This window comes from Penicillium concentricum (assembly GCF_028827145.1).
Source record: "Penicillium concentricum strain IBT 3081 chromosome Unknown utg000001l_segment0_segment0, whole genome shotgun sequence".
NCBI lineage: Eukaryota > Fungi > Ascomycota > Eurotiomycetes > Eurotiales > Aspergillaceae > Penicillium > Penicillium concentricum.
In genome coordinates, this window is record NW_026622754.1 from 4218610 (window position 1) to 4240175 (window position 21566).

At 48.7% G+C, this 21566-nt stretch overlaps 9 protein-coding genes across 9 annotated transcripts; 4 read left to right on the forward strand and 5 right to left on the reverse strand.

The window, feature by feature from the left end:
• Positions 1-554: 554 nt before the first annotated feature.
• N7517_001608 (ankyrin repeat domain-containing protein) lies at positions 555-3074 on the reverse strand (the record flags this gene model as incomplete). Its single annotated transcript, XM_056719338.1, has 1 exon — positions 555-3074. The coding sequence occupies one exon, from the start codon at positions 3072-3074 to the stop codon at positions 555-557; it is 2520 nt and encodes an 839-aa protein (XP_056583473.1).
• A 547-nt stretch (positions 3075-3621) lies between these two features.
• N7517_001609 (TAPT1 family protein) lies at positions 3622-6666 on the forward strand (the record flags this gene model as incomplete). The annotated part of the gene is made up of 1 exon (XM_056719339.1): positions 3622-6666. One exon carries the CDS (start codon positions 3622-3624, stop codon positions 6664-6666), a length of 3045 nt encoding a protein of 1014 aa, XP_056583474.1.
• Positions 6667-7058: 392 nt separating this feature from the next.
• N7517_001610 (uncharacterized protein) lies at positions 7059-9106 on the reverse strand (the record flags this gene model as incomplete). The annotated part of the gene is made up of 3 exons (XM_056719340.1): positions 7059-8500; positions 8555-8981; positions 9044-9106. 3 exons carry the CDS (start codon positions 9104-9106, stop codon positions 7059-7061), a joined length of 1932 nt encoding a protein of 643 aa, XP_056583475.1.
• A 1255-nt stretch (positions 9107-10361) lies between these two features.
• Positions 10362-10763, forward strand: N7517_001611 (NADH-dependent flavin oxidoreductase; the record flags this gene model as incomplete). Its single annotated transcript, XM_056719341.1, has 1 exon — positions 10362-10763. One exon carries the CDS (start codon positions 10362-10364, stop codon positions 10761-10763), a length of 402 nt encoding a protein of 133 aa, XP_056583476.1.
• A 2141-nt stretch (positions 10764-12904) lies between these two features.
• N7517_001612 (uncharacterized protein) lies at positions 12905-14000 on the forward strand (the record flags this gene model as incomplete). The annotated part of the gene is made up of 2 exons (XM_056719342.1): positions 12905-13256; positions 13324-14000. 2 exons carry the CDS (start codon positions 12905-12907, stop codon positions 13998-14000), a joined length of 1029 nt encoding a protein of 342 aa, XP_056583477.1.
• Positions 14001-14372: 372 nt separating this feature from the next.
• N7517_001613 (uncharacterized protein) lies at positions 14373-15086 on the reverse strand (the record flags this gene model as incomplete). The annotated part of the gene is made up of 1 exon (XM_056719343.1): positions 14373-15086. The coding sequence occupies one exon, from the start codon at positions 15084-15086 to the stop codon at positions 14373-14375; it is 714 nt and encodes a 237-aa protein (XP_056583478.1).
• A 747-nt stretch (positions 15087-15833) lies between these two features.
• Positions 15834-17580, forward strand: N7517_001614 (cytochrome P450; the record flags this gene model as incomplete). Its single annotated transcript, XM_056719344.1, has 3 exons — positions 15834-16037; positions 16090-16362; positions 16423-17580. The coding sequence occupies 3 exons, from the start codon at positions 15834-15836 to the stop codon at positions 17578-17580; spliced, it is 1635 nt and encodes a 544-aa protein (XP_056583479.1).
• A 519-nt stretch (positions 17581-18099) lies between these two features.
• Positions 18100-18879, reverse strand: N7517_001615 (uncharacterized protein; the record flags this gene model as incomplete). Its single annotated transcript, XM_056719345.1, has 1 exon — positions 18100-18879. The coding sequence occupies one exon, from the start codon at positions 18877-18879 to the stop codon at positions 18100-18102; it is 780 nt and encodes a 259-aa protein (XP_056583480.1).
• Positions 18880-20319: 1440 nt separating this feature from the next.
• N7517_001616 (uncharacterized protein) lies at positions 20320-21384 on the reverse strand (the record flags this gene model as incomplete). The annotated part of the gene is made up of 1 exon (XM_056719346.1): positions 20320-21384. The coding sequence occupies one exon, from the start codon at positions 21382-21384 to the stop codon at positions 20320-20322; it is 1065 nt and encodes a 354-aa protein (XP_056583481.1).
• Between the last annotated feature and the right edge of the window lie 182 nt (positions 21385-21566).

Sequence of the window (21566 nt, forward strand, 5' to 3'; positions counted from 1 at the left end):
CAATAGACTTGATGAATCGGATGGAGAGATAATTAGACAGCTTCATGTTCACAACCGCCTCTAAATAGCCAACTACGGGAGCTGTCGAGATGTAGCCCTATAGGCGATTTCTAATGCTTATGTGCTGTTTCACGGTTGCTTTGAAATCGGGACCTGAGGATGACTGACCATCATTGAGATTGACATGAAATGGACCCCTGTCTAGGGCTACGAGGGACTAGCGGATGGGATTGCAGTTCGTCTTATCCTCGCGATATCACGATAAGTGCTGGAGCAGCCTAGTGCAAATCATTACGGCAGTCTAGTCTCATGGAATACGGTCAGTGCGCATGACTTGAGTGCTGATTGGCCATATCCTCAGTATCACTGAGTATCATCGGACTGTTTAGTGAGTGCAATTAACCCTGTGCTGAGAGATACTCAGTGAGCAAGGCCTACGTAAGAACTTACCTGATTTAGCGCTTAGTTATAAACTAGTGATACGGGTATCATGTCAATTGATAGATATCCTATTCATCTTGAATATATGTGCTTTCGAGCCGTTCAATTTCAATCTAAACTGGTACTGGGTACATCATTCGCCAGTGATGTTGAGTCATGGCCTTTGCAATAAAGAACCGCACCCAGCGTAGGTCACTAATGCAGTCATCGTCCTCGGTTGCAGACCAAATTGATATGAAGTTATCTTCTGAATGTTGAGAAACCACCTGCCAGATCTCCTCATCTGTGCTTATGTCTTCCGAACTCGTGCTGCCTCGCCTGTCTATGTCTCCACACGGACGTGGAAAGGTTTTGGTAGGTCCCATCTGGCCATCTCGAGCAAGCATTCGATATTGCGACAGTCGATTTCTCGAAGAGACAGAAAACTGTTCACCAGAAGCTCTGTTTGGCAGCGTCTCCACCGGCAGAACGTCAGGGATGAGGCTGACAAAGTTGGCACAGGCGAAAGAACGAGTCTCAATGGCCTTCAAAAAGGCTTTCACGTATTTTGCCTGGCCTTGGGAAATAGCCAGCTCGAGAGGGCTTACCTTTCCCGGGCTCTTGAGTACGGGGTTGGCTCCCAGCCTGAGCAATTCCTCAGTCAAGCCAAGTGTCCTTCTTTCTGTAGTTAAAAACAAAGCAGTTCGGCCGTGTGAGTCCACTTGATTGATATCGGCACCATGCTCGATGAGCAACTGTATGGATGCGCGTGGGTGTACGTGGTCCAACCATGGGTGTCCATTAGGGTGATACAACTGTCGTATCCTCATGCGTTCATCGTCGTCTATGTCAACGACCCGGCCGTCCTCATGTTTCAGTGGTTGCAAAACTAGATGTAGCAACGGCGAGAGCTTCCCGCGGTGTAAATATGTGGAATTGACATCAAACCCTCTCTCAATAAATACCTGAATTGTTTCTGCTTTTTTATGGAGGGCAGCGGCGGCAAGTGCAGCTTTGCAATAGTCGTTGCCTGGATCCAGTTCCAAGTTCCATTGCGCAAGTACTGCTCGGAACTGAGTAACTGGGCAAGCGGCCGCCGCGTGCTCCAGGAACGAAGTAGGTTCTCTCCAACGTCGTTCAAAGTAGCCAAAGCAGGAGGGTATCTCATCGAATGGTCGCTTGCCCCCTTTCTCAATTAAGAACTTTGTAGCTTCCAAGTGGCCTACACGCGAAGCTTGAGGACCAGTGGAGCTTATCAACATCGAAATCACAATCTTCACATCTTGGGTGGTGAGAACATCGAAAATACTTTCCATCGCGGGTATAAACTTGTCTAGATAGGAAGTTGCATACAATGCAGCTGTGGCCAGACCCTTGAAACGCCTTTTTCCAGCTTTGTCGAGAAGCCTGAGCACAATTGCTTCTTCTCCTTTGTGTGCCGCAGAGGCCACATCCAATCTGGAGACCGGATAATCTGGGCAACGAAGAAAAGTCTCCATTATTTCGGCATGCCCGTTATTCATTGCACAGACCACGGGTGTGTGGCTTGCATTGATTGTGATCGCGTCATGACAAACAGTACCTCCGCAAAAGTTTTCGGCATTTGAAGCCCACAGGTTGGGTGATGATTTAAAAGTTTTGCGGTGGAGCTGTGTTTGGGACGAGACAGGCCTACCCCCCTTATCGAGTAGTTGTCGAGTAAGAGACACGTTTCCAGTCTCTGCTGCCACAGCAAGCAGATAAGCTTGCTCAATTGGAGTAGTAGTTGCGAGTTTTGTTTCCAGATCGATTCGGTCAAATATCATCTGGGCAATCTTTGGTTTTCTGCATGTAGATAGCCCATAATATAGTACACCTTCATCGCGGTCACAAGGGTTCAACACTGATTTCCAGTCGCTGATGCTCATATCATCCAAGAATTTGGGAGGTACATTGTCTAGGAAAAATGATACTATGTCTTCGTAGCCTTGTTGGATGGCAGTGTCAAAAGCTGAACTCGGGCTATATTTGATGATTGGATAGCCCCAAGGTGGATAGGTAAAGTCAGCACCACATTTGACCAGGTATTTAACAATCTCCAAATGACCTGCGTTTGTTGCACAACAAAGAAGATCAACTGCCGAATCTTGTAGTTGATCTTCGCATGCGGTATTCTCAACTATATACTTAACCACTGGAAAATGGCCTCCCGTAACCGCATATTGGAGTGTCGTCCGAGTGGTCCCCAGCCGGTCAGTATAGTCCACTGGGACACCTTGACCTATTAGGAACTTCACTACATCCAACTGACCATGCAGAGCCGCGCAGCTTAGAAGATGCCAGGATCGATAAGTAAGCCTTGTGATGGTTGAAGGCAGAGTGTCAATAAACATTTGAAGAATCTCCAAATGACCATGTGCTGCCGCGATCATCATGGGGGACCTCGATTTCAGTTTCGTTTCCATGTAGGTGTCACCATCAAAATATTCCTTCCACCAAAGTCGCGGTGTTTCCATAAAATCAAATAATTTGTAACCAGCAGACAACAGCTTGCGTAGGGCATCTGAATTGCCGGTCTTCACAAGGCGCAGAATATTGGGTTCACAATTATTCGCAAATCTTAAGTGGAGCTGAGGGCTGACTATGGTGTGTAACAGGCGACAAGTCTGTGACATGGCGTTTAAATCTGATGCATATTGTAGGTTGTGTTGTATATAGAGTAAGAGCTCCAAAGGTAGTGAAGATAGAGACATTTCTGTGTAGTGTTGTAGTTGTTGTACTCCGTACTTCTCCATCGGGTGGGGATCAACCCCCCTTTCCGATGCACGTGACTCTGCCTATCTGCCTAAGGCATTCGATGACGCTAATCTCCGACTCACCGACTGGCCAGATAATCTGCCATCCTTATCTTTCCCCAGACACCTACATCAATAAGTACGCCGAACAGCCCAGACTGTGCCTTTTTTTTTTTTTTGAGGATGTACCAGCTGGACGAATGCCTTTGTTAATACAATAACTTATCTGTGGACGTCGCTATTGCCTTCCTGTCCTTTTGCTTTACGCCTCTTCACCTTCGAACATAGTTGATCACCCGTCGCGACCCAAATTCAAACGATGCATGCTGGTTATCTGCGCTTTCTGATGATATGAGTGGCAATACTGCAAGCTTGTGGAGATTTTTAAGGGACATATTGGACTGTCGCGAGTTGCTGGGTGGTCAGAATGAGCCATGCCGTAGATACCAGTGAAGCTCCGTCACAGCGGAAGATGCCTGAACATGGTATCGCAAACGGGACCAATGGGAGCTTGAGGGTTGAGAAACAATCATTGCCCCATTCTGTCGAAGGGAAATGCAGTCGAGCAGATACTATTACGGCACAATCAAACGGTGAGGCTGATCAACGGCCAACCAATGGAGACGATGGCACAAATGGGCAACGGAAGCACAATACGACTTCGGCACAGCGCCCTGCCAATGGAGGAAATAAACCGGCCAACATGGAACGCGAGCAGGGACTTGGGATTCTAGTCGAGCATTCACCAGACAATGGAGATACCCTTGGCCAGTTGTCAGTAGTGGATGTATACAATGGCCCCAAGGTCATGGCTGCTTTGGCTGATATGTCTACTGATCTGTCTCACCAACTACCAGCAGACAAAGAGAAGATCATGAAGCTGTCTCCTGAGAAGATCCAGGCACTCACGTCCTCCCCAGACTCAATACCTTACCGCCCCGTGGAATCAGAAACGAACACTGGAAGGCGAGTAGTCTCGGACAATGTTCATGGGAATAATTATATCGCACAGCCGGAGATACCAGAATTTGTGCTCCAGTCACTGAGCCAAAAGCCATCGCCCGCGGACGTTTTGCCAAAGTTGCGGCCCGCTAAAGAGGTGTTGTTGGGAGATGCTTCCGCACCCGCGAGTCCAGCCTTCCCACGGAATACTCAAAATGCCTCACTCCGCAATCGGTCACAGCCAGCACGAACTGTTTCAACCCCTGGCTCCACGCGTCGTCAATTGCCCGTTACCCCAGGCAATGACCGCCTAACCCAGACATGGGCATCGCGCTCGAGACAGGACCGACCCGCGCTGGACCGCGATTTGAAGGGCCACCTTATTGCATCACCTCAGATTATAGAATCGCCCAAGTCTTCCCCATTGCCATCATCTATCCCCTTGCCGCCAGTTTCTCTGCCAACCTATCTTCAGCTTGAGCTTGCTTCTGGTCGGCCTTCACCATTGTACATTCACCGTGACGCAGCCAACGACTTCCCTTACGAATCATCACGAGTGAAGATCGAGAGGCTCATGAACTTCATTATGCTCGCACCTATGCTCGAGCAGGTACTTTGCTTTGGGAGTCTTGCTTGCCTTGATGCATGGCTTTACTCTTTCACGATAATGCCACTGCGGTTTATTAAGGCTGTCTATATCTTGGGCGAGTCATGGGTGATGAATCTGGGAGCTGAGATCCGGTTCATTTGGAAGTTCGTCATGAATGGGATTGGTCGAGTATGGCGCAGGAGGAATCATAATGTGAAGGAGGAGCAGCGTGGAAGACGCGAAAGCGAATCTGACGCCACTCCCCACCTGCCTCAGGGCTCCTCTGTGGGGCCAGACATGGGACCAAGAAGGAAACATCGATCCTCCGAATCCCGCAAACACCACCATCGGCGGAAGAAGTCGATGCCCTCGGCGCTTCTTCCAGACGACAAAGCGGACATCCTGACAGGCTTGCTGATGATAGCCACATGCTGTGTTTTGATGTACTTCGATGCAAGTCGGATGTACCACTGGATTCGTGGACAGGCTGCTATCAAGTTATACGTTATCTACAATGTGCTGGAGGTCAGCGACAGGCTCTTGGCTGCTATAGGTCAGGATGTCCTTGAGTGTCTCTTCTCGCGGGAGGCCCTTGAGCGTCGTCCGGACGGCCGAAGCAAGATCATTCGTCCGTTCTGGTTGTTCCTGGTGGCACTGGTTTACACAGTATCCCATGCACTGTCCCTGTTCTATCAGGTCATGACTCTGAACGTGGCAGTGAACTCATACTCCAACGCACTGATTACCCTACTCTTATCGAACCAGTTCGTGGAGATCAAATCTACCGTCTTCCGCAAATTCGAGAAAGAAAACCTCTTCCAGCTTACCTGTGCGGATGTCGTGGAACGTTTCCAGCTATGGCTGATGCTTACCATCATCGCTTCGCGTAACATCGTGGAAACAGGCGCCTTCAACTTCGTCGGCAACCTCGGGCTAGGGTCTAGCTTCCCAGGCCAGTCCTCCACAATCACTAACAGCACACCACTATCCACGCCTCCACGCACCGCATCATCCATCCTACCCCAAGCATTCACCCTCTTCCCATCCTCAATCCTATCATCCTTCAACAGCGTCAACTCCTTCATCCCAACAATAGCCCAAGTCCTAGGCCCATTCCTAGTCGTCCTAGGCTCCGAGATGCTAGTAGACTGGCTCAAACACGCCTACATCAACAAGTTCAACAACAACCGTCCAGCAATCTACGGCCGCTTCCTAGACGTCCTAGCAAAGGACTACTACACAAACGCTTTCGGCGAACAAAACCTAACCCGTCGCATTGGCCTACCCGTTATCCCTCTCTCCTGTCTGTTCTTTCGGGTCTCCGTCCAAACATACCAAATGTTCCTAGCAGCCCTCATCCCCCAACACCCATCCTCAACAGCAAACGGAGCAACCTCCCTAACCTCAATCCACAATCACTACGCCCCCTCCCCGATCCCCTCAGCTCCACCCTTGACACTCGCAACGCTCCTCCCCGCCTCTGCGGCCCACGTCAGCGCATTCTTCCGCACAGTCCTCGAAAACGCAATCCCGTCCCCAGCACAATCCGTCCATATCTTCACCGGTATCCTGTTGCTGACTGGATTTATCGTCCTGCTCATCCTGAAACTCTTGTTGGGCATGGTCTTGCTTGCGTTTGCGCGTTCCCGATACAGGAAAATGAAGGCTCGGGAGAGTGAGCGCAGACAGTCCTCGAATAACCAGTCCGGTACTGAGAGTGGGGCGCCTCGTTCTCGGGATTTCGATGTTGAGGGTAGTCAGCGTGTTGGTGGGTGGGGTGTTGTTGAAGTCGGGGATGAGAAGCGGAAGTTGATCTATGCTGATGATCCGGATGGGTTGCGGCGGGTGAAGGAGAAGGAGGAGAAAGATAAGAGCAAGGATGGGGAGTTTAATGTTGATCATGTACAGCGGTATGAGATGATCGCTAAGAAGATTTGGTGATTGGGTGTACCTTTGTTGTGGATGTTGGAAGTTGTTGATTGTATAGCTTATAGTATAGGTGTATAATACTCAGATTATTTTTCGTTTGCATTATTATGGGTGATGGAGTCGTGTAATAAAAAGGGATGTCAAGATTACTTTCAAGCTACTTGTGTATACATTTGCAGTAAATGGGGGAATAAAATGTGATCAATTCGTGTCAGGGGGAATAAAGATTCGAGGAAGGATATCGGAGTAAGGCGAATAGGGGTATGTACAAGATCTCGAGAGGTTCGCTGGTCGTGATCAGTATTAGCGAGTGGTCCGGTCATCACGCACAGGAGAACCAGCTCCTGGTTTTCATCATAATAAGGTCTCATGGCCTTCAACGAAGGCTACGGGTGCGAGCCTTATCAATATTGGTGAGTATTTGAGCGATTGAATGTGTGCCCTGGTGGAGCGCGATGCATGACCGAGGGCGAAGCGGTGTTTGCTCGGGTATAGGCGGACGGACCAGGAGGAGCCTGGGAGCGAGGCTGAGATGTTTGATGACCCATTGATGGGTTGAAAGCTGCATAGCCACCATTCTGAGGAGCGGGAGTTGCCGAACTCATTGGAGTGAACGTCCTCGGTGGAGGCTGGGCCATTGCGGCTGCTTGTGGGGGAGGTGTAGGTCGGTAGCTTGCCGGGGTGTTGGACCGATAGGGAGCAGGGGTCCCACCAGTGCTGGCCGGCGTGTAGGATCTTGTTGAATATGGATCTGTTGAATATGGATCCTGTTGATAGTACTCTTGCTGTGCACGGGGTGCATCTCTTTGGCCACCAGGGGTCCCGTATCTTGGTCCGTATCCGTCCTCTCTGCCGTACGCGGCCCTCGGAGGACCATAGGGGTCATAGTTAGCAGGCGCATGATCGCGGTTGAAATAATCATGATCATCAGAGGCGTCCATGTCAGCGGAAGAATAACCGGGCGCTGGGGTGTGGCCCTGATATGGCTGAGAATCAGAACTATCGGTGAGGTTGCGATAGCCCGGACCGGGGCTATGACGACCATCATTGCCATATGGCGCAGGAGCCGGTCGAGAGTGAGGAGTGGCCATTCTTGATGGAACGTTGGCTGGCAAGGGAGGGACTGGTGGCAGCGTCGGGTTCTGGCGATCAAGAGGAGTGTATCCCATTCCGGCCGCATTGCCCGTAAGTGAAGCGGACTCGGACAATACTGAAGATGAAGTTCCAGTTCGAGCCAGTGTTGGCTTGGAATCAAATTCCAGATTCGGCAGTGTCGGGTTGTGCCCCGGCGCTGTCGAGGAAGCCGATCGCGAGTAGGGCGGCAAAGTGGTCTGGGTGGTACTTCGCGACAACACAGCCACTGCGGGGCCCTTATCTCCGGCGAAAGAAGGTAGAGTCGGGTTTGAATCCGTTGCCAGCATTGGCTGGGTGGGTGCACGGTTCTGTAATTTGAGCCCCTTTGCCAGGGCCTTGGTATTTTTGCGGTGCACGATGCGCTTCAGCCGTTGGCCAACCTTCCGCCGGCAGTACCTCGAAAGAGTACCGTCTTCCGCTGGGATATGATGGAAGAGAAAGATCAAATAGAGTACGATCGCCGATATCAACTTGAGGACTGACAGAACCCAAACGACCAGAGTGAAAAGCATACCAAACAAGACCACAGCTTGAAGGTTATTTTCCTCGGCCAGAATCTTAATGTTGTTGAAGAATTGACTGGCGCCAGAGCTTCCATCGTCGTGAGCGGCATTCTTCCCTCCAGGAAGGAGGTCCATCTGCATGACCGAATAGAGAGTGATGCCATTGAGAACTTGACGCGGGCCATCTGCGAAGATCGTGTTCATCCAGACTAAAATTTGTTAGCTATTTTCAAATAGCAGGTAGGCAATAGTAGTATACTTACACTGGAAGGAGAAGTATGCATAAAGAGCAACATATTCTGCTGCTTTCCTGTCTTTTGTTAATTCAGCGAAGACGAGGAATCTTCTATATCCACGGCCCCGCTTGCCGAAGCGAATACTCTGAATACGCACAGCCAGTGGGTCCAGAAAGCTGCGAGTAATACTACCCGAGCGGATGGCGCGGATGGCATGTATCCATCGGTATGCCAACAGAACGAATGAAGCAATGATACAGGCGGCGAAGATCCATCGGGAGATATTGAAGGGAATGGCGGGTTCAACTCTGCCAGACCATCGTGAGAAAGCCAGCAAATTGATTGCAGTAAATGTATCGACACCGTAGACAGCAATTGAGATAAACAGAAATACCCATAGGAAGAAATATGAGAAACCTGTCCAGCAAGACTCGGATTTAAAGTCGTCCAAGTTCTAAGGAAGTAAGTATCAGTATACCGAGGCATCTATACAACACTGTCATTGTGTAGACATACCACATAGTCCCATTTCTCTTCCATGGCTACATCCCCCTTCTCGCGGTCTCCACAGCACAGCATTATGTCGATTGACCTGGTCCTGCCAGGAAGTGATCACGGAGGGTTGAAACGAATGACGGGATCACGAACGATCAAATGTCGACTTCCTCGGGCCAGCCGGGAAAAGTCGTGTTTGAGGTTTGAAATGGATGTAAAGAATAAAGAGAGACAAAAGCTCAGGCGCAACGAGCGATGGGAATGGTAGTATGTTAACCGCACGAATGGCGCATACCTGCGCAAGGCAAGGAGAGTGGCGGGGATCGCGGTGTCAGGTATCGAGGGCTGCAAGCCACGTGTATATGATCACAATGATGCGCTGGTATTTCAGATGCGCATTGGCGTATTCAAAGCGACAATAGACAGTGTTTCATTGAAGACCGCCGATCTCTTGGCAAGAAAGGGAAGGATGTGGAGAAAGAATGCGGAAATGGAAATAGGGTGGAATGAGTGTGACCCTTGTGGCGAAGGCTGTGAAAAATGAATGACACAATGGAATGGAAGTTTGAGAAAGGGGAAGACTGAAACATCGAGGGGGAGGTTCGGCAGGTGTGGAGACAACGGGAAGTACAGGCACGAGCGGGTTTTTAGGGCTGAACGTCTTTCTCTTTATGTTTTGTGTCCTTTGTCCTTTATATGTTCTAAATTGGGGATCTTCCAGGTTACCCTTGGTCAATACTCTGAATTTATTGAGAAATACCTATTCTTGGAGCAACTCAAAGTGAGATAAATAGGGAAGATGGAGTCGATAATCTCCATTCTCACTCCTCACTGGCCATCCGCACGCGCCAGGGGAGGGTCCATGTACCTAAGCGCTGATTCCGGGCGCTACGGAGTACACGTTTCGGTGTTTATACATTTTTTAACATGGCCGGCGCTATGGTCTTTATTTATATATTTTCTAGCTATCAGGTAAACAAATATGTGGATTCCTGAGGTGTTATTTTTTGCCTATTTAAGGCATCACCTGATGCACAGCTCTTTGACGCCAAGACTTGGACCCCATCACACCCCAATAAGCACTTATGCCCAGAATCCATTGCGCACAGCCAAGGGGCCATCTTGATCTTGAATATATTCACACTGACCACCTGGGCATATCCATCCCCCTAAAAAACTAGCTATAGAGGTGATTTCTGTGGATTTCCAATGTTGAAACTGTCTAATCATGGCCTTATCCCTTACCATTCGCCTCAGCCCATGACATCGCAACTTTGATCTGACATATAATTCAGTTGAAATCAAAGAACAAATATAAATCACCGATTCTTCTCGGGATATGCTTCAGGCTCCTTCACTCGGTCCCCCATACGCATTCCGTCGAAAATACTTGACACTTGACTCCACCCCGCATATCGAAAACAAGCCCGTGCACGACGTCTCATACCTTACCCCAGCCCAAATCCCCAACCTCCCCGGATCGGCAGAAAACCAACGATCGGTCGGCAGCCAGCACTCGAAGCGGCTCCAGCCTTTCGCTATCCTGGGCGTGACATTCCACAACCGAATTGGACTATCTTCGCTTTGTCAGCACAACGCCGAGGGCCATATAACCAACTGGCACATGGCCCATCTAGACGGAATAACACAACGCAGGCCCGGTCTGTTAATGGTGGAGGTGACTGCCGTGCAAGTCAACCGTTGCATCATGCCCAAAGACCACAGGCCCTGGAAGGAGTAGCAAAGCGAGCTATGTATTCCGCCACGTGGCCAAGTCCGAGCATAGCCAGAGCCAGATCATCGGCGTGCAGCTGGCACACGTTACTGACCGGACTCTTTCCAGCTTTTCATGGTCCCATAAGCTAGCCGACAGCAATTATAATGGCTATAGCTTCATTAGGCTTGTTGGCCTCGATGAGAGCAGCTGTCAAGTAATACCGCGGTCCGAAGAACAACGGACCTTGATCGTCACGGGGAGGCTTCCCTTAGATGCAGGGATGATACTTGATCTCTACTTGATAGAATGGTATCAATTGGTAGGTGTGTATGGTTTCTTGTAGAACTAGCTCTGTTTCCTGTGAATAAATTTCCGAAATCGGGATCATCTTTTGTGTTTCGGTGCCCCTATCGTCTGATAGAATGCCGGAAACCCTCTCCTCGCGGGGCGCAGACGTAGCTCCCCGTCACCCCTGGCCGATTATCAAGGCCCATCAATTCCTCCCCGCCGATCATAACCATCCGGCAGAGAATTTTCCGGTTCTTCCATGTCTAAGTTTTGGTTCTGGATTCCCTCTGCGTTGTGTGGGACTTCATTTGAGCCTTCACTAGTTTTGCTCCTGGTTCAAGATGGTCCGAGTACTCGATCGAATTCGTTCCTTTGATGTCACGAAATGACCTTGTCAAGCAATCTCTCCATGTGCATGAGAGCGTGTAGGTATCCGCCCGTCTCTAGGGAGTTTCTGCTCGCCCCACGATGATGATGCTCGTCTCCTAACCACCGATCAATGTATGCTTGATTTCCCCCTTCAGTCTCAGAAGTCCCATCTACCACCGAAAGCGGATTGCCGCTGCAGACATTGACGCTTGTTCTGCATATGAGTCGTTCTTGTAACATGCTCAAACTGTCGCATAATCCCACCATTTAGCCTCTGTCCCAATCAGAGGCAGGTTGGTGAAAGGTCCGTAGCATGTCTTTGGAGCCGATAGACTGCCTCGTGACCCTGAGTACGGCCGCTGGGCATGCACCTGGCTCCCATCTGTGTGTATTGATTGTCCGTTGAAATGGCAGTTTCCTGTCAGAATTTGCGCTTTCCCGTCACGCCTCCTGCGTCTGCCACTCCGCGGTTGACAAAAGTTCATCCATTTGCCGGAAAGTATTCAGCTCATTCGCCTGCCGTGTTGTTCAGGGTGCCGCTTAAAACATTTCGATTCGCATGAAATGTTTACCTACCTTAAATTAGTCAGGTTTCTCACTTGCTTCTGCTGGATTTCGAGTTTACTCACGTAGGCCATCATACACGGATATAGATTTTATATTGATTCAATATTTTTGAGGTATGGGTCGGAGTTTTCGCTGATGCGCTTCAAACCGAGAATCATGTTGAGATGCTTCAAGTCCCAGTGACGAGATGCAAGTCTTGGATACTTTTCTGTCGAATTGCCGATGTCCTGGGTCAATTACGAGTTGCATCTTGCTCTTGTCGGGTCATATCAAGTTTCCTGGGTTTAGTCCTGGCTAGGCTGTCTCCGATACCACTGGATCAATATCACTGCTGTAATAGACCGCTTCATCCAGGTAAAAGTCTCCGCAGTTCATTTCTAAGAGGTGGTAGAGGGTAGGTGGATCAAGACCATCGATATTGACGTATACGTTGGGCTTTCGACAGTTGTCGTATACACCTGTAAATGTAACTCCATCTCCAGGTTGCAAACATAGGTGGCATTGAGGAGATGGAGAAGATAAAAAATTTATATCCCACGGGAGTACGAGAAGGCACACCAGGAAGGATCAGCCAGAAGGAAGGTCCGATTGGGTAAGGAGTAAGATTTCACCTTCCAAGGAAGGCCGCATATATTTATGCAGGTAACCGGACGATTGTTCTTATTTTTAGAAAATATCTCCATGTTTCAAGTACGTCTGATGAACAAAACTGTTCTTGTCATTTTAAATTTGAATGCACGGGGAGTTTCATTCCTCCGGCTCGTGTGGCTTAAGTCCGCCGTCCGTCCGAGACGGCTTGTAGATGTACCGATCGTGCACAATACGGGGAATACCCCTGCAATATAAATACATGGAATAATAACCTGAAATAATCCCTAAATTCGACGACAGGCGCCTAAATCAAACATCCCACACGTCAGTTCGCTGCCGTAAACATCAAAATGGTCTCTCTACCAGACGTCCAGACCTCGAATGCCGAAATCGCCAATACCCTCCCAGCAGGCCTTGTGGCAGTCTTCGTAGGTGCAACAAACGGCATCGGCGAAGCAGCCCTAAAAGAATTCGCTCGCTCGGCCCGATCTCCACGCGCATACTTCATCGGCCGCTCACAAGAAGCCGCAGCCCGCATCACAGCCGAATGTCGACAGTTGAACCCGGAGGGGGAGTTCATCTTTATCAAAGCGGATGTTAGTCTGATTCGGAACGTCGACGTCGTCTGCCGCGAGCTTCAGATTAAAGAGAAGAGTATCAATATCCTCTTCCTTAGCTGTGGAACTATTCGTTCTGGAGAAGGTGGGCAGGACATTCGGACATCCCGTACAAGAAGAAAAAGACATGGTTACTCATGATATGCGAATAGATACATCCGAAGGCCTCCATATCCTACCTGCACTTGGATACTATGCACGAACACGATTCATCACCAACCTCCTCCCCAATCTCAAACAAGCAACAGGCTTACGGCGTGTCGTCAGCGTCCTAGCGGGCAGCCACGAAGGTCCCATCGACGTGACAGACTTCCAAGCAAAGAAGATGTCCATAATAAAGCTACGTGGACATCTTGTGTCGATGACTGATATGGCCCTGGAAACACTGGCCGAGCAAGCGCCGGAAGTGACGTTTATTAACGATTATCCCGGCCCAGTCAAGACAGGGCTTGGACGCGAGGCAAATACTTTTCTGGCATGGTTTATGGGTATTGTGCTCATGATTATCGGGCCTTTGATTTACATTCCAATTCGGGAGTCGGGGGAGAGGCATCTTTTCTTCGCGACGAGCGCTAAGTATCCGCCCCGTGCCCGTTTGGAGGCAGGGGAGGCTTCCTCTGGTGTGCCTTTGTCGGAGGGGGTTGAGGTTGCCAGTGGGACGGATGGGAAGGTTGGGAGTGGTGTGTATAGTATTCACTGGAGTGGGGAGCATGCTGGTCCTAAGGTTGTGACGTTGCTGGCTGGACTTCGCGAGCAGGGAATAGCGCAGAAGGTTTGGCACCATACGGTTGGTGAGTTTGACAGAATTGTAGGGTCAGCGGATGTCTGAGTCAGAGGGTCCTTTTTGGTCATGTTGTCGAGTTTCGATTGGGATTGGGTGAGGCATTGCTATACATATTCCCATTCTTTGTCCTAATAATACTGCCTTTGGTAGGCTATAGGGTGTGTGATTTCGGGTAAATGACATCTTTCTTCGAAGTTATAGCAAGCGCACGCTATCAGTTAGTGCTTTCGGGTTTCTGTTGAAACTGACATATCGAAGTACCCGGGTAACGCAATTGAATTGTGTTCATCCATCCATTGGACATCTCCGGTCCATCCATTGTGGACTGAATCTCTGATTTCTCTTGGAAAGTAGGTACCAGATGATTTGTAGCTTGAAAAAGAATGCACAATGGGGGTTTCCGTACCTCGGCAGCGTCTATGCAATCTGTTGTTTGTTGCTGATGTTCCCACGGCCGCGACGGTTTCGTGAACATCGAGCCCTCCCACGGTGATTTCCACGAGAAGAACCTGATCCTTTGCCATGGTCGGCCTGATGCATGATCTCCAACGCCGACTTTCTAGCTCTCCATCTGGCACTTGCCAATCTGACCATCTCGGGTAAATTTTCCGGTAATTGACCTTTACTACCAATGCATCCTTGTCGGGTGTCACATTGCAGTTCTGGGTCGAGCTTGACGAGAAATGTGAGGGATTGTTCTTTTTGGGAACGGGGTTCGAATTGCTTCTCAAGCTCAGCCTCGATGGCACAGAGGTATGTGCGAAATTGAGATGGATCTTGGGAAGGCTTGTGACGAGCGTTTGTGTACATTTCCACTAAACCGAATTCGCCAGAGATGTTCAATAGGGTCAAGGTCCACTCCTCAAAGGCTTTCCATGTCTTTAGCCTTTCACGTTCTTCCGGTGGCGCCCATTCTTTGAGTAATTGCCATCTCTCGCGATACGTGTTACAAAGACGATTTGTCGCAATGATAATTTTCATTTTGTCGGTCATGGATGTGTATGGAGGACGGCTGAACTTGTGGTAAAGTTCATTGAGCCATCTCCATCGTTGCACAATATCAAAATCAGGGGTAAAAGGTTGAAAAGACTCAGGCTTAAAATCCTCGTCGCTGTCTGATAAGAAGTCCATCTTGTTCTCAAGAGAAGCGATAAATGATGATAGGGAGGGATGAACTCGGTGCATGTATAAGGTCCCGAGGTCGAGCATCGAGCCGGTCTGACGTAATCCCAACACAGCCCCTGGCCCAGGGCCGGGGCCAGATATCCTTTAGAAGGGCCTCCAGAGGTTCCAATGGACCTCGAATAATGTAAATTCTATGTGCAGTTTAACACAAGCTCCCGGGTTATTATATATGCATGTATAATTCCACATGGCATGGGGGATTATGTTTGCGGATCCAGGCTTAATGCGGTAATGCTTGCGAGGGCGAGTAAGAGATCATCAAAAACGACTTTCAACTCTGGAATTCAACCTTTTCAGAATGTTACGGAGTATATATTATATTATTGCGCTGACAATCTTTGTATTAATAATCTCCACACTTCCAAGGTTGTCTTGGATAAGTCCACGAGTCACTCCCAGGCAGCCATCTCAAAAGAGATCATATATCATCCCTCTGAGCTTCGCAAAGGTCACATTTTCTCGTTGCTATATCGAGACCGGACGGGGCATAGGATTGAAACCTAACTGGAATAACAAGCCAAGCACTTCGTCATCTTGTCTAACACCCCACTTGAGCACACTCTTCGCAACTATTCGAAACCGAGAGTGTTTGATACCCGCGAAGCTCTTCTCTGATTTCCTCTACTCCATGTGAGATTTGAGCTGTCAAATTCCAATATCAGTTTACCCCTGATTCTCCGGGAATTTTTAGCGATGGGGCGCATCAGCGACAACTTCACTATTATCTATCTCGGCCTCGCCGCCGGGATATACTTCAAGCCGGAGTATGCTATTTTCAATTCCAGGTCTGTGACGGCTGCTGTCCTTTTCGGGTTCATTGCTGTGTCGAGGATGATTTATCAGCTTGTGTTGTATCCCGATTATTTCACTCCATTGAAACACATTGATTCACCAGCGGTAGGTCAGGCATCCTCCTATGTATTTGAAAATTGTGCCTAATAATATCTAGGATCGAAGCTGGCTCACCGGTCATTCTCCGAATTTCTTGCTTGAGACCCCCTATCCGCAGCTACGGGAGCGGGTCAAAAATAGGCCCAATCAAGATCTCCTCCGATACTATATTGTCGCAAACCTCGAAAGAGTGATTTTGACAAGCCCAAAATCGCTGGGTGAGCTGCTTGTTACGAAAGTTTATGACTTTGAAAAACCCGAGCTGGTCCGGCAGAGCTTGCGGCGTATTACAGGCGATGGAGTCCTACTTGCCGAAGGCGAAGAGCATAAGGTAGACTCAGCCCTTCAAATTACACTCTACATGGATTCAAACTTACAATTCCTCCACTAGATACAACGCAAGAATCTCATGCCAGCCTTTGCCTATCGTCACATTAAGAATCTCTACCCAGTCTTTTGGGGCAAGAGTGTAGAAATGGTCAAGATGATCGAGGAAGACCTACAGAGCAGAAAGGCCAATGGGAATAACGACAACACAGTCCAAATCAGTAATTGGGCCAGTCGAGCAACCCTGGACATCATCGGCGTCGCCGGTATGGACCATGACTTCAACTCTCTCCGTGAACCTGACAACACCCTCAACCAATCCTACCGCAAAATCATGTCCTCGCCACCCCTCCTCATGAAGATCCTTTTCGCTCTAAGTATGATACTATTTGGCAACCCGATATGGGTCCAAGAATTACCGACGAAACGCAACAAAGATATCAAGGAAAGTGGCGAGGTCATCCGCAACGTCGCACGGCAGATGATCCGACAGAAAAAGGCAAAAATGGAAGACCCCAAAGCTGAAACCGGCATTGACATCATCTCCGTTGCACTAAGCAGCGGCACCTTTGACGAAGAGAACCTCGTCGACCAATCCATGACATTCCTAGGCGCCGGCCACGAGACCACCGCCACAGCACTGCAATGGGCCGTTTACGCACTTTGCAAAAATCCCAACGTCCAGACTCGTCTGCGGGATGAGATCCGCGCCAATCTTCCCTCCCTCGACGACCCGACTCCCATCTCTGCAGCCGCCGTCGATAACTTGCCCTACCTAAACGCAGTGTGCAACGAGGTCCTCCGCTTCCACCCCTCTGTGCCGATGACCATACGCAAGGCGGTTCGTGACACAACTCTTGCTGGCGCGCATATTCCCAAGGATACGACATTGATAATCTCTCCACAAATTCTGAACCGGATGGAAGAGCTGTGGGGACCAGACGCGAACGAGTTCAACCCGGACCGCTTTATGGGTCCTGGTAAGGCTAACACCGGCGGTGCGGTTAGTAACTATGCCTTTTTGACTTTCCTGCATGGTCCGCGTGGTTGCATCGGACAGGGCTTTGCGAAATCAGAGCTTGCTTGCCTGATTGCTGCTACTGTCGGTCGGTTTCACATGGAGTTCAAGTTTCCTGATGCTAAGTTGGAGATTCGGGAGGGGGCTACCGTCTCACCTAAAGATGGAGTACTTGCCCTGCTTACGCCGTTGGAGGGGTGGTAGATATGGATCAGATGTGTCTATTGGTTTTGTGTGGCTCTTGTAGTATATATGTATATATTGCTGGTCTTTTGGATACTTTCGCCTTCACATTGTTTAAGATGATGACCCCGGCTTCAAATGAATGCATGTAATGTGCGCTCTTCTACATATCGCATGGATTTAGCTGCTCATCATTTCCTTTGTTCGCATATATCTCACACTAATTGCTCAGATGTCTCAATAAAAAAGAATGAATGGCTATTCTTTCAAATAAGCCGGTTTTAGGTTGAACTGAGATGAATCAAAGTCTATAGTCGGCGTTAGAATTGCGACAACATTATATTAAGCCAACTTACAAATGAGTTGGCTAGGTACATGAAATCGAGACAGGTAATCATGTCATATATTTCTATACCTACAAAAAAGAGAGAATGAGAGACCCAAAAATCGACAAGAGAAAAGTAACAGAAAGAGCAAAGGCCATCAAAATCACCCCAGTGTTTATCTGAATGGAATGGAAATCCAGAACGCGACGTGATACTAAGAATTGACACAACCATGCACCTGACCTTCCTTTTCCTTCACCGTCAATTTATATTTCTCCTTGAGAACCTCTGGAAAAACTAACCACTTTTCCATTGGGCGGCGGCAGTCACTATCAAGCTGCAGACATGTGACGATTTCACGACTCGATGCAGATGGTATGGCCGTGTCTTTAGGGACGCGTTCATTCACAAGCCGCAGATCGCCACGCTCCCAAAGCTTTCTGAGGATACGCGCGTGCATATTTGCAGCTAAAATTGTCCATCCCCTTTCTTCTGGCTTATACCAATTCCCAAAATACCCATGCATAGCCATCCATAGGATACGCTTAGGCACGAGAGGTCCTTCGAGCGGTATGTTATCCTGCACGATTATCTTCTTGGACGCAAGTGCCAAGTCTAGCACCTGGAAAAACTTCTCTGGGGTGTCGATTGATCCAAATCCATCCAAGTCAATGCCGAACCAAACCAGGTAGCGACGCTGGTAATGCACCGGGTCGTGCCTTATCATATAAACTGTTTCCAGTTCCTCGTGTGCACGTCTTGAGATGAGAACTTTGTAGTGTGGATGGGCTAGACTATTCGGGCTGAGAACTGGTAGTTCAATGGGATCATTGCGTTTTGAGCTTCTAAGTCCACGAGCGTTGTCGGAGTGTGAACTCAGTAGGTGGTACTTGCTCTCTTCCACAGTGAGTTCTGGTACTGGCAAAATCCACTTATCACAGCGGAAGTCACCCCTACGAGGTGGGCACGCGTTAGACCACTGGGGCTCAGGCATCTGGAGGGTATGATTTTGGGAACAAGGCGGTAGGGGGAGGACTGGGAGGAAATGTTATAACTTCTCGATACGAATAACATCCTCTTATTTATAGCTGGATAAGAGGAAAGTTTTCTTATTTTTTTACAGAGCGGATAAAAAACGCACAGTAAAGCCGATCTCGAATCTAGATTTCATAAGTTGAAAGACTTGAGTCTATTTTCAACAGAAAACGGATGTAACCATCTAGTTAGAATAAGGAAAAGATAAAAATATGACACGGGTAGAAATTATATTGGCGTTTACTTCCCTCTTTTAGAACATTCCTTTGATATAAAGAAGACACCAAATAGAATGAGATGACTTCGTGTCGAGTTATTCTTTTAGTTACCTTGGTTGTATCCATGACTCCCCAGTCCTCAATGAATTGGGATGTTTGAAAGGAAAGATATGCTAGCCGCCATTTTATAAACAGAGGTAGCTATATTTACCCTGGCAGATCAAAGCATTCGGATTCAAGTCAACAAAGGAGAATCTTTTCAAAGATATATATTATTCAGTGATGAAAATTCTAGCCCATATTGTGTAGGAAAGACAAAACCAGAAGAGTCCAATCTTTATTGAGACTGTGCCAATGTTTCTGCTAGTGATTCTACATAGTCCAGTACATCAATAGTAGAAAAATAGAACGGCAACTAGGTAGAAGCTGAATACCTCAAGAGTCAAGCATATATATGTGTCACGTGTGCATCTGCCAAGATATAGAGTGGAGCCGTGGCAGACGTCGCCCCACAAGGTCCCGCTGGTTAACCAAGGTTGGAAGATAAGGTTACTGTCAAGGTTAAAGGAATAATATCAACTGCAATGGGCAAACAGAGCTTCAATGACATAGCACACCCTATTCACCTGCAGAGTCACAGAGTATGGCCCATCTTTCTCCTAGTGGGATGTTTTTCACTTGGTATATCTACCAGTTGGTTGCTTTGGGTTCACCGAACAGGCAATCAAGCTTTTTCACCCGAGAGTCTACACTCAGGTAGTCTAACCAACGACCAACTTTGGATATCACCAGGGCCAGTGGTATGGTTTGTTTGATTTTGGTGTTGATGGGTGCTTGCTGACTCCAGGCCACCAGATCACCTCGTCAGAAAAACTTTCATATACTTCATGCTTCGAAGGCTACCAATGTGACGAAGGTGTATTGACGCCACGGTCACATGCATTATTTACATATAAATTGATCTCCGAATGCCTTATGATCGCCTGATCCATCGTTTCTGGCTTGGATGACTATTTTTGGACTGGCAGAAAAATGAAAATACCTGAGTTACTATGACAGAGGCCTCAATACGCAAAGTACTCTCCCAAGGTTAGTTAACTACATGTATTCTATCAACTCTATCAGGCAATAAAAAGACATTAGGCATCGATTTCTAGCTATGTAGATTAGGCATTTGACCCCTAGCGTCTAAAAACATTCGTAGACATCCACATTCGCATACTGATAAGATTCTCGACAATAACGAGGACTGAGCCCATTCGTTGGGTCCGGCTGTCGGGCAGGTAAATTACCCGGAAGGGGGAGTAATTAGGAGTTATCTCACTTCGCCAGAACCGCGGCACGCGATCCCACAGCCAATTCGTCGCGTCGCGTAGCAAACCACCCACCGAGGAATCTTCTAGCACTCTCTCGCCATCATCCGAGATGGCAGTATAGGCCATACTCCAGTACCTACGCCCTATGAGAGGCATATCGTCAAATTTCCAGGGCAACCTATTCACCACACCACCGCTACTAGTAGCAACAACAAAATTCCCCCACAGATCAGCACAAGTACAACCAACAGTGTCCTGGTCCAAGGGAGCAGGTTCCGCCGTCGGATCCACAAAGACAGGCACCTTCTTCTGATCCAAAGAAATAGGAACCTTCTCCTCATCCAAAGAAATAGGCACCTTCACCCCATCCAAACCTGCGATATGCTCATCCCACCTCTTTTGTGTAAAGAACCACTTATCAGGACAGAACTCCACCCCACAGTCCCGAGCAAGCGTCTCCACTTCCGGACCAGCCAGCTCAGTATGCATATGCCCGAGCTCATCTACAGGGGATCCAGCAATGGCCATTCTTTTGAGTGCCTCCTGCGCGAGATGAATCGGATGACGCACATTACGGACGCCCGTCACACCTGCGCCGCGATTGATTGCGTTTCGTGCTGCGGGCTGCAGGCTTGTCACCATTATTGTGGCTTTCATTTCGACTGTGCCGGCTGCTGTGAAGGCGCTGCCGCGGCCGCAGTTGAAGAGGGGATCGTCTTCAAGAAGGGAGATGACGTGAACGGCGGCTTCCAGGGCTGTGCTGCCATTTCTGAGGAGGGCGTGGGTTGAGCGGAGATAGGATTGGAGGGAGGCGTGGCGGGCGGCGAGGAGCTCTGGGGGGAGTTCGGAGCCTTGGGGGTTGCCGCCGTGGAGCATTAGGCCTGGTTCGAATGGCACTGGTTCCACAATATTTCCGGTTTTATTGGCCATCTTGATCGGAATTATGATGTTGGTTGTGTTGCTCTGTTGCGGAGAAAGATAGGGGGAAGGTAGGCTACAACACACGAAGGGCCACATACACTCGATTTAATCTGGCCTGAAAATTTAGGTCAAATTCTGAAATGAAAAAGCCTGTTTCTAGGAGTGCTGCTGCGGGTTGCATTGTGAAAGAC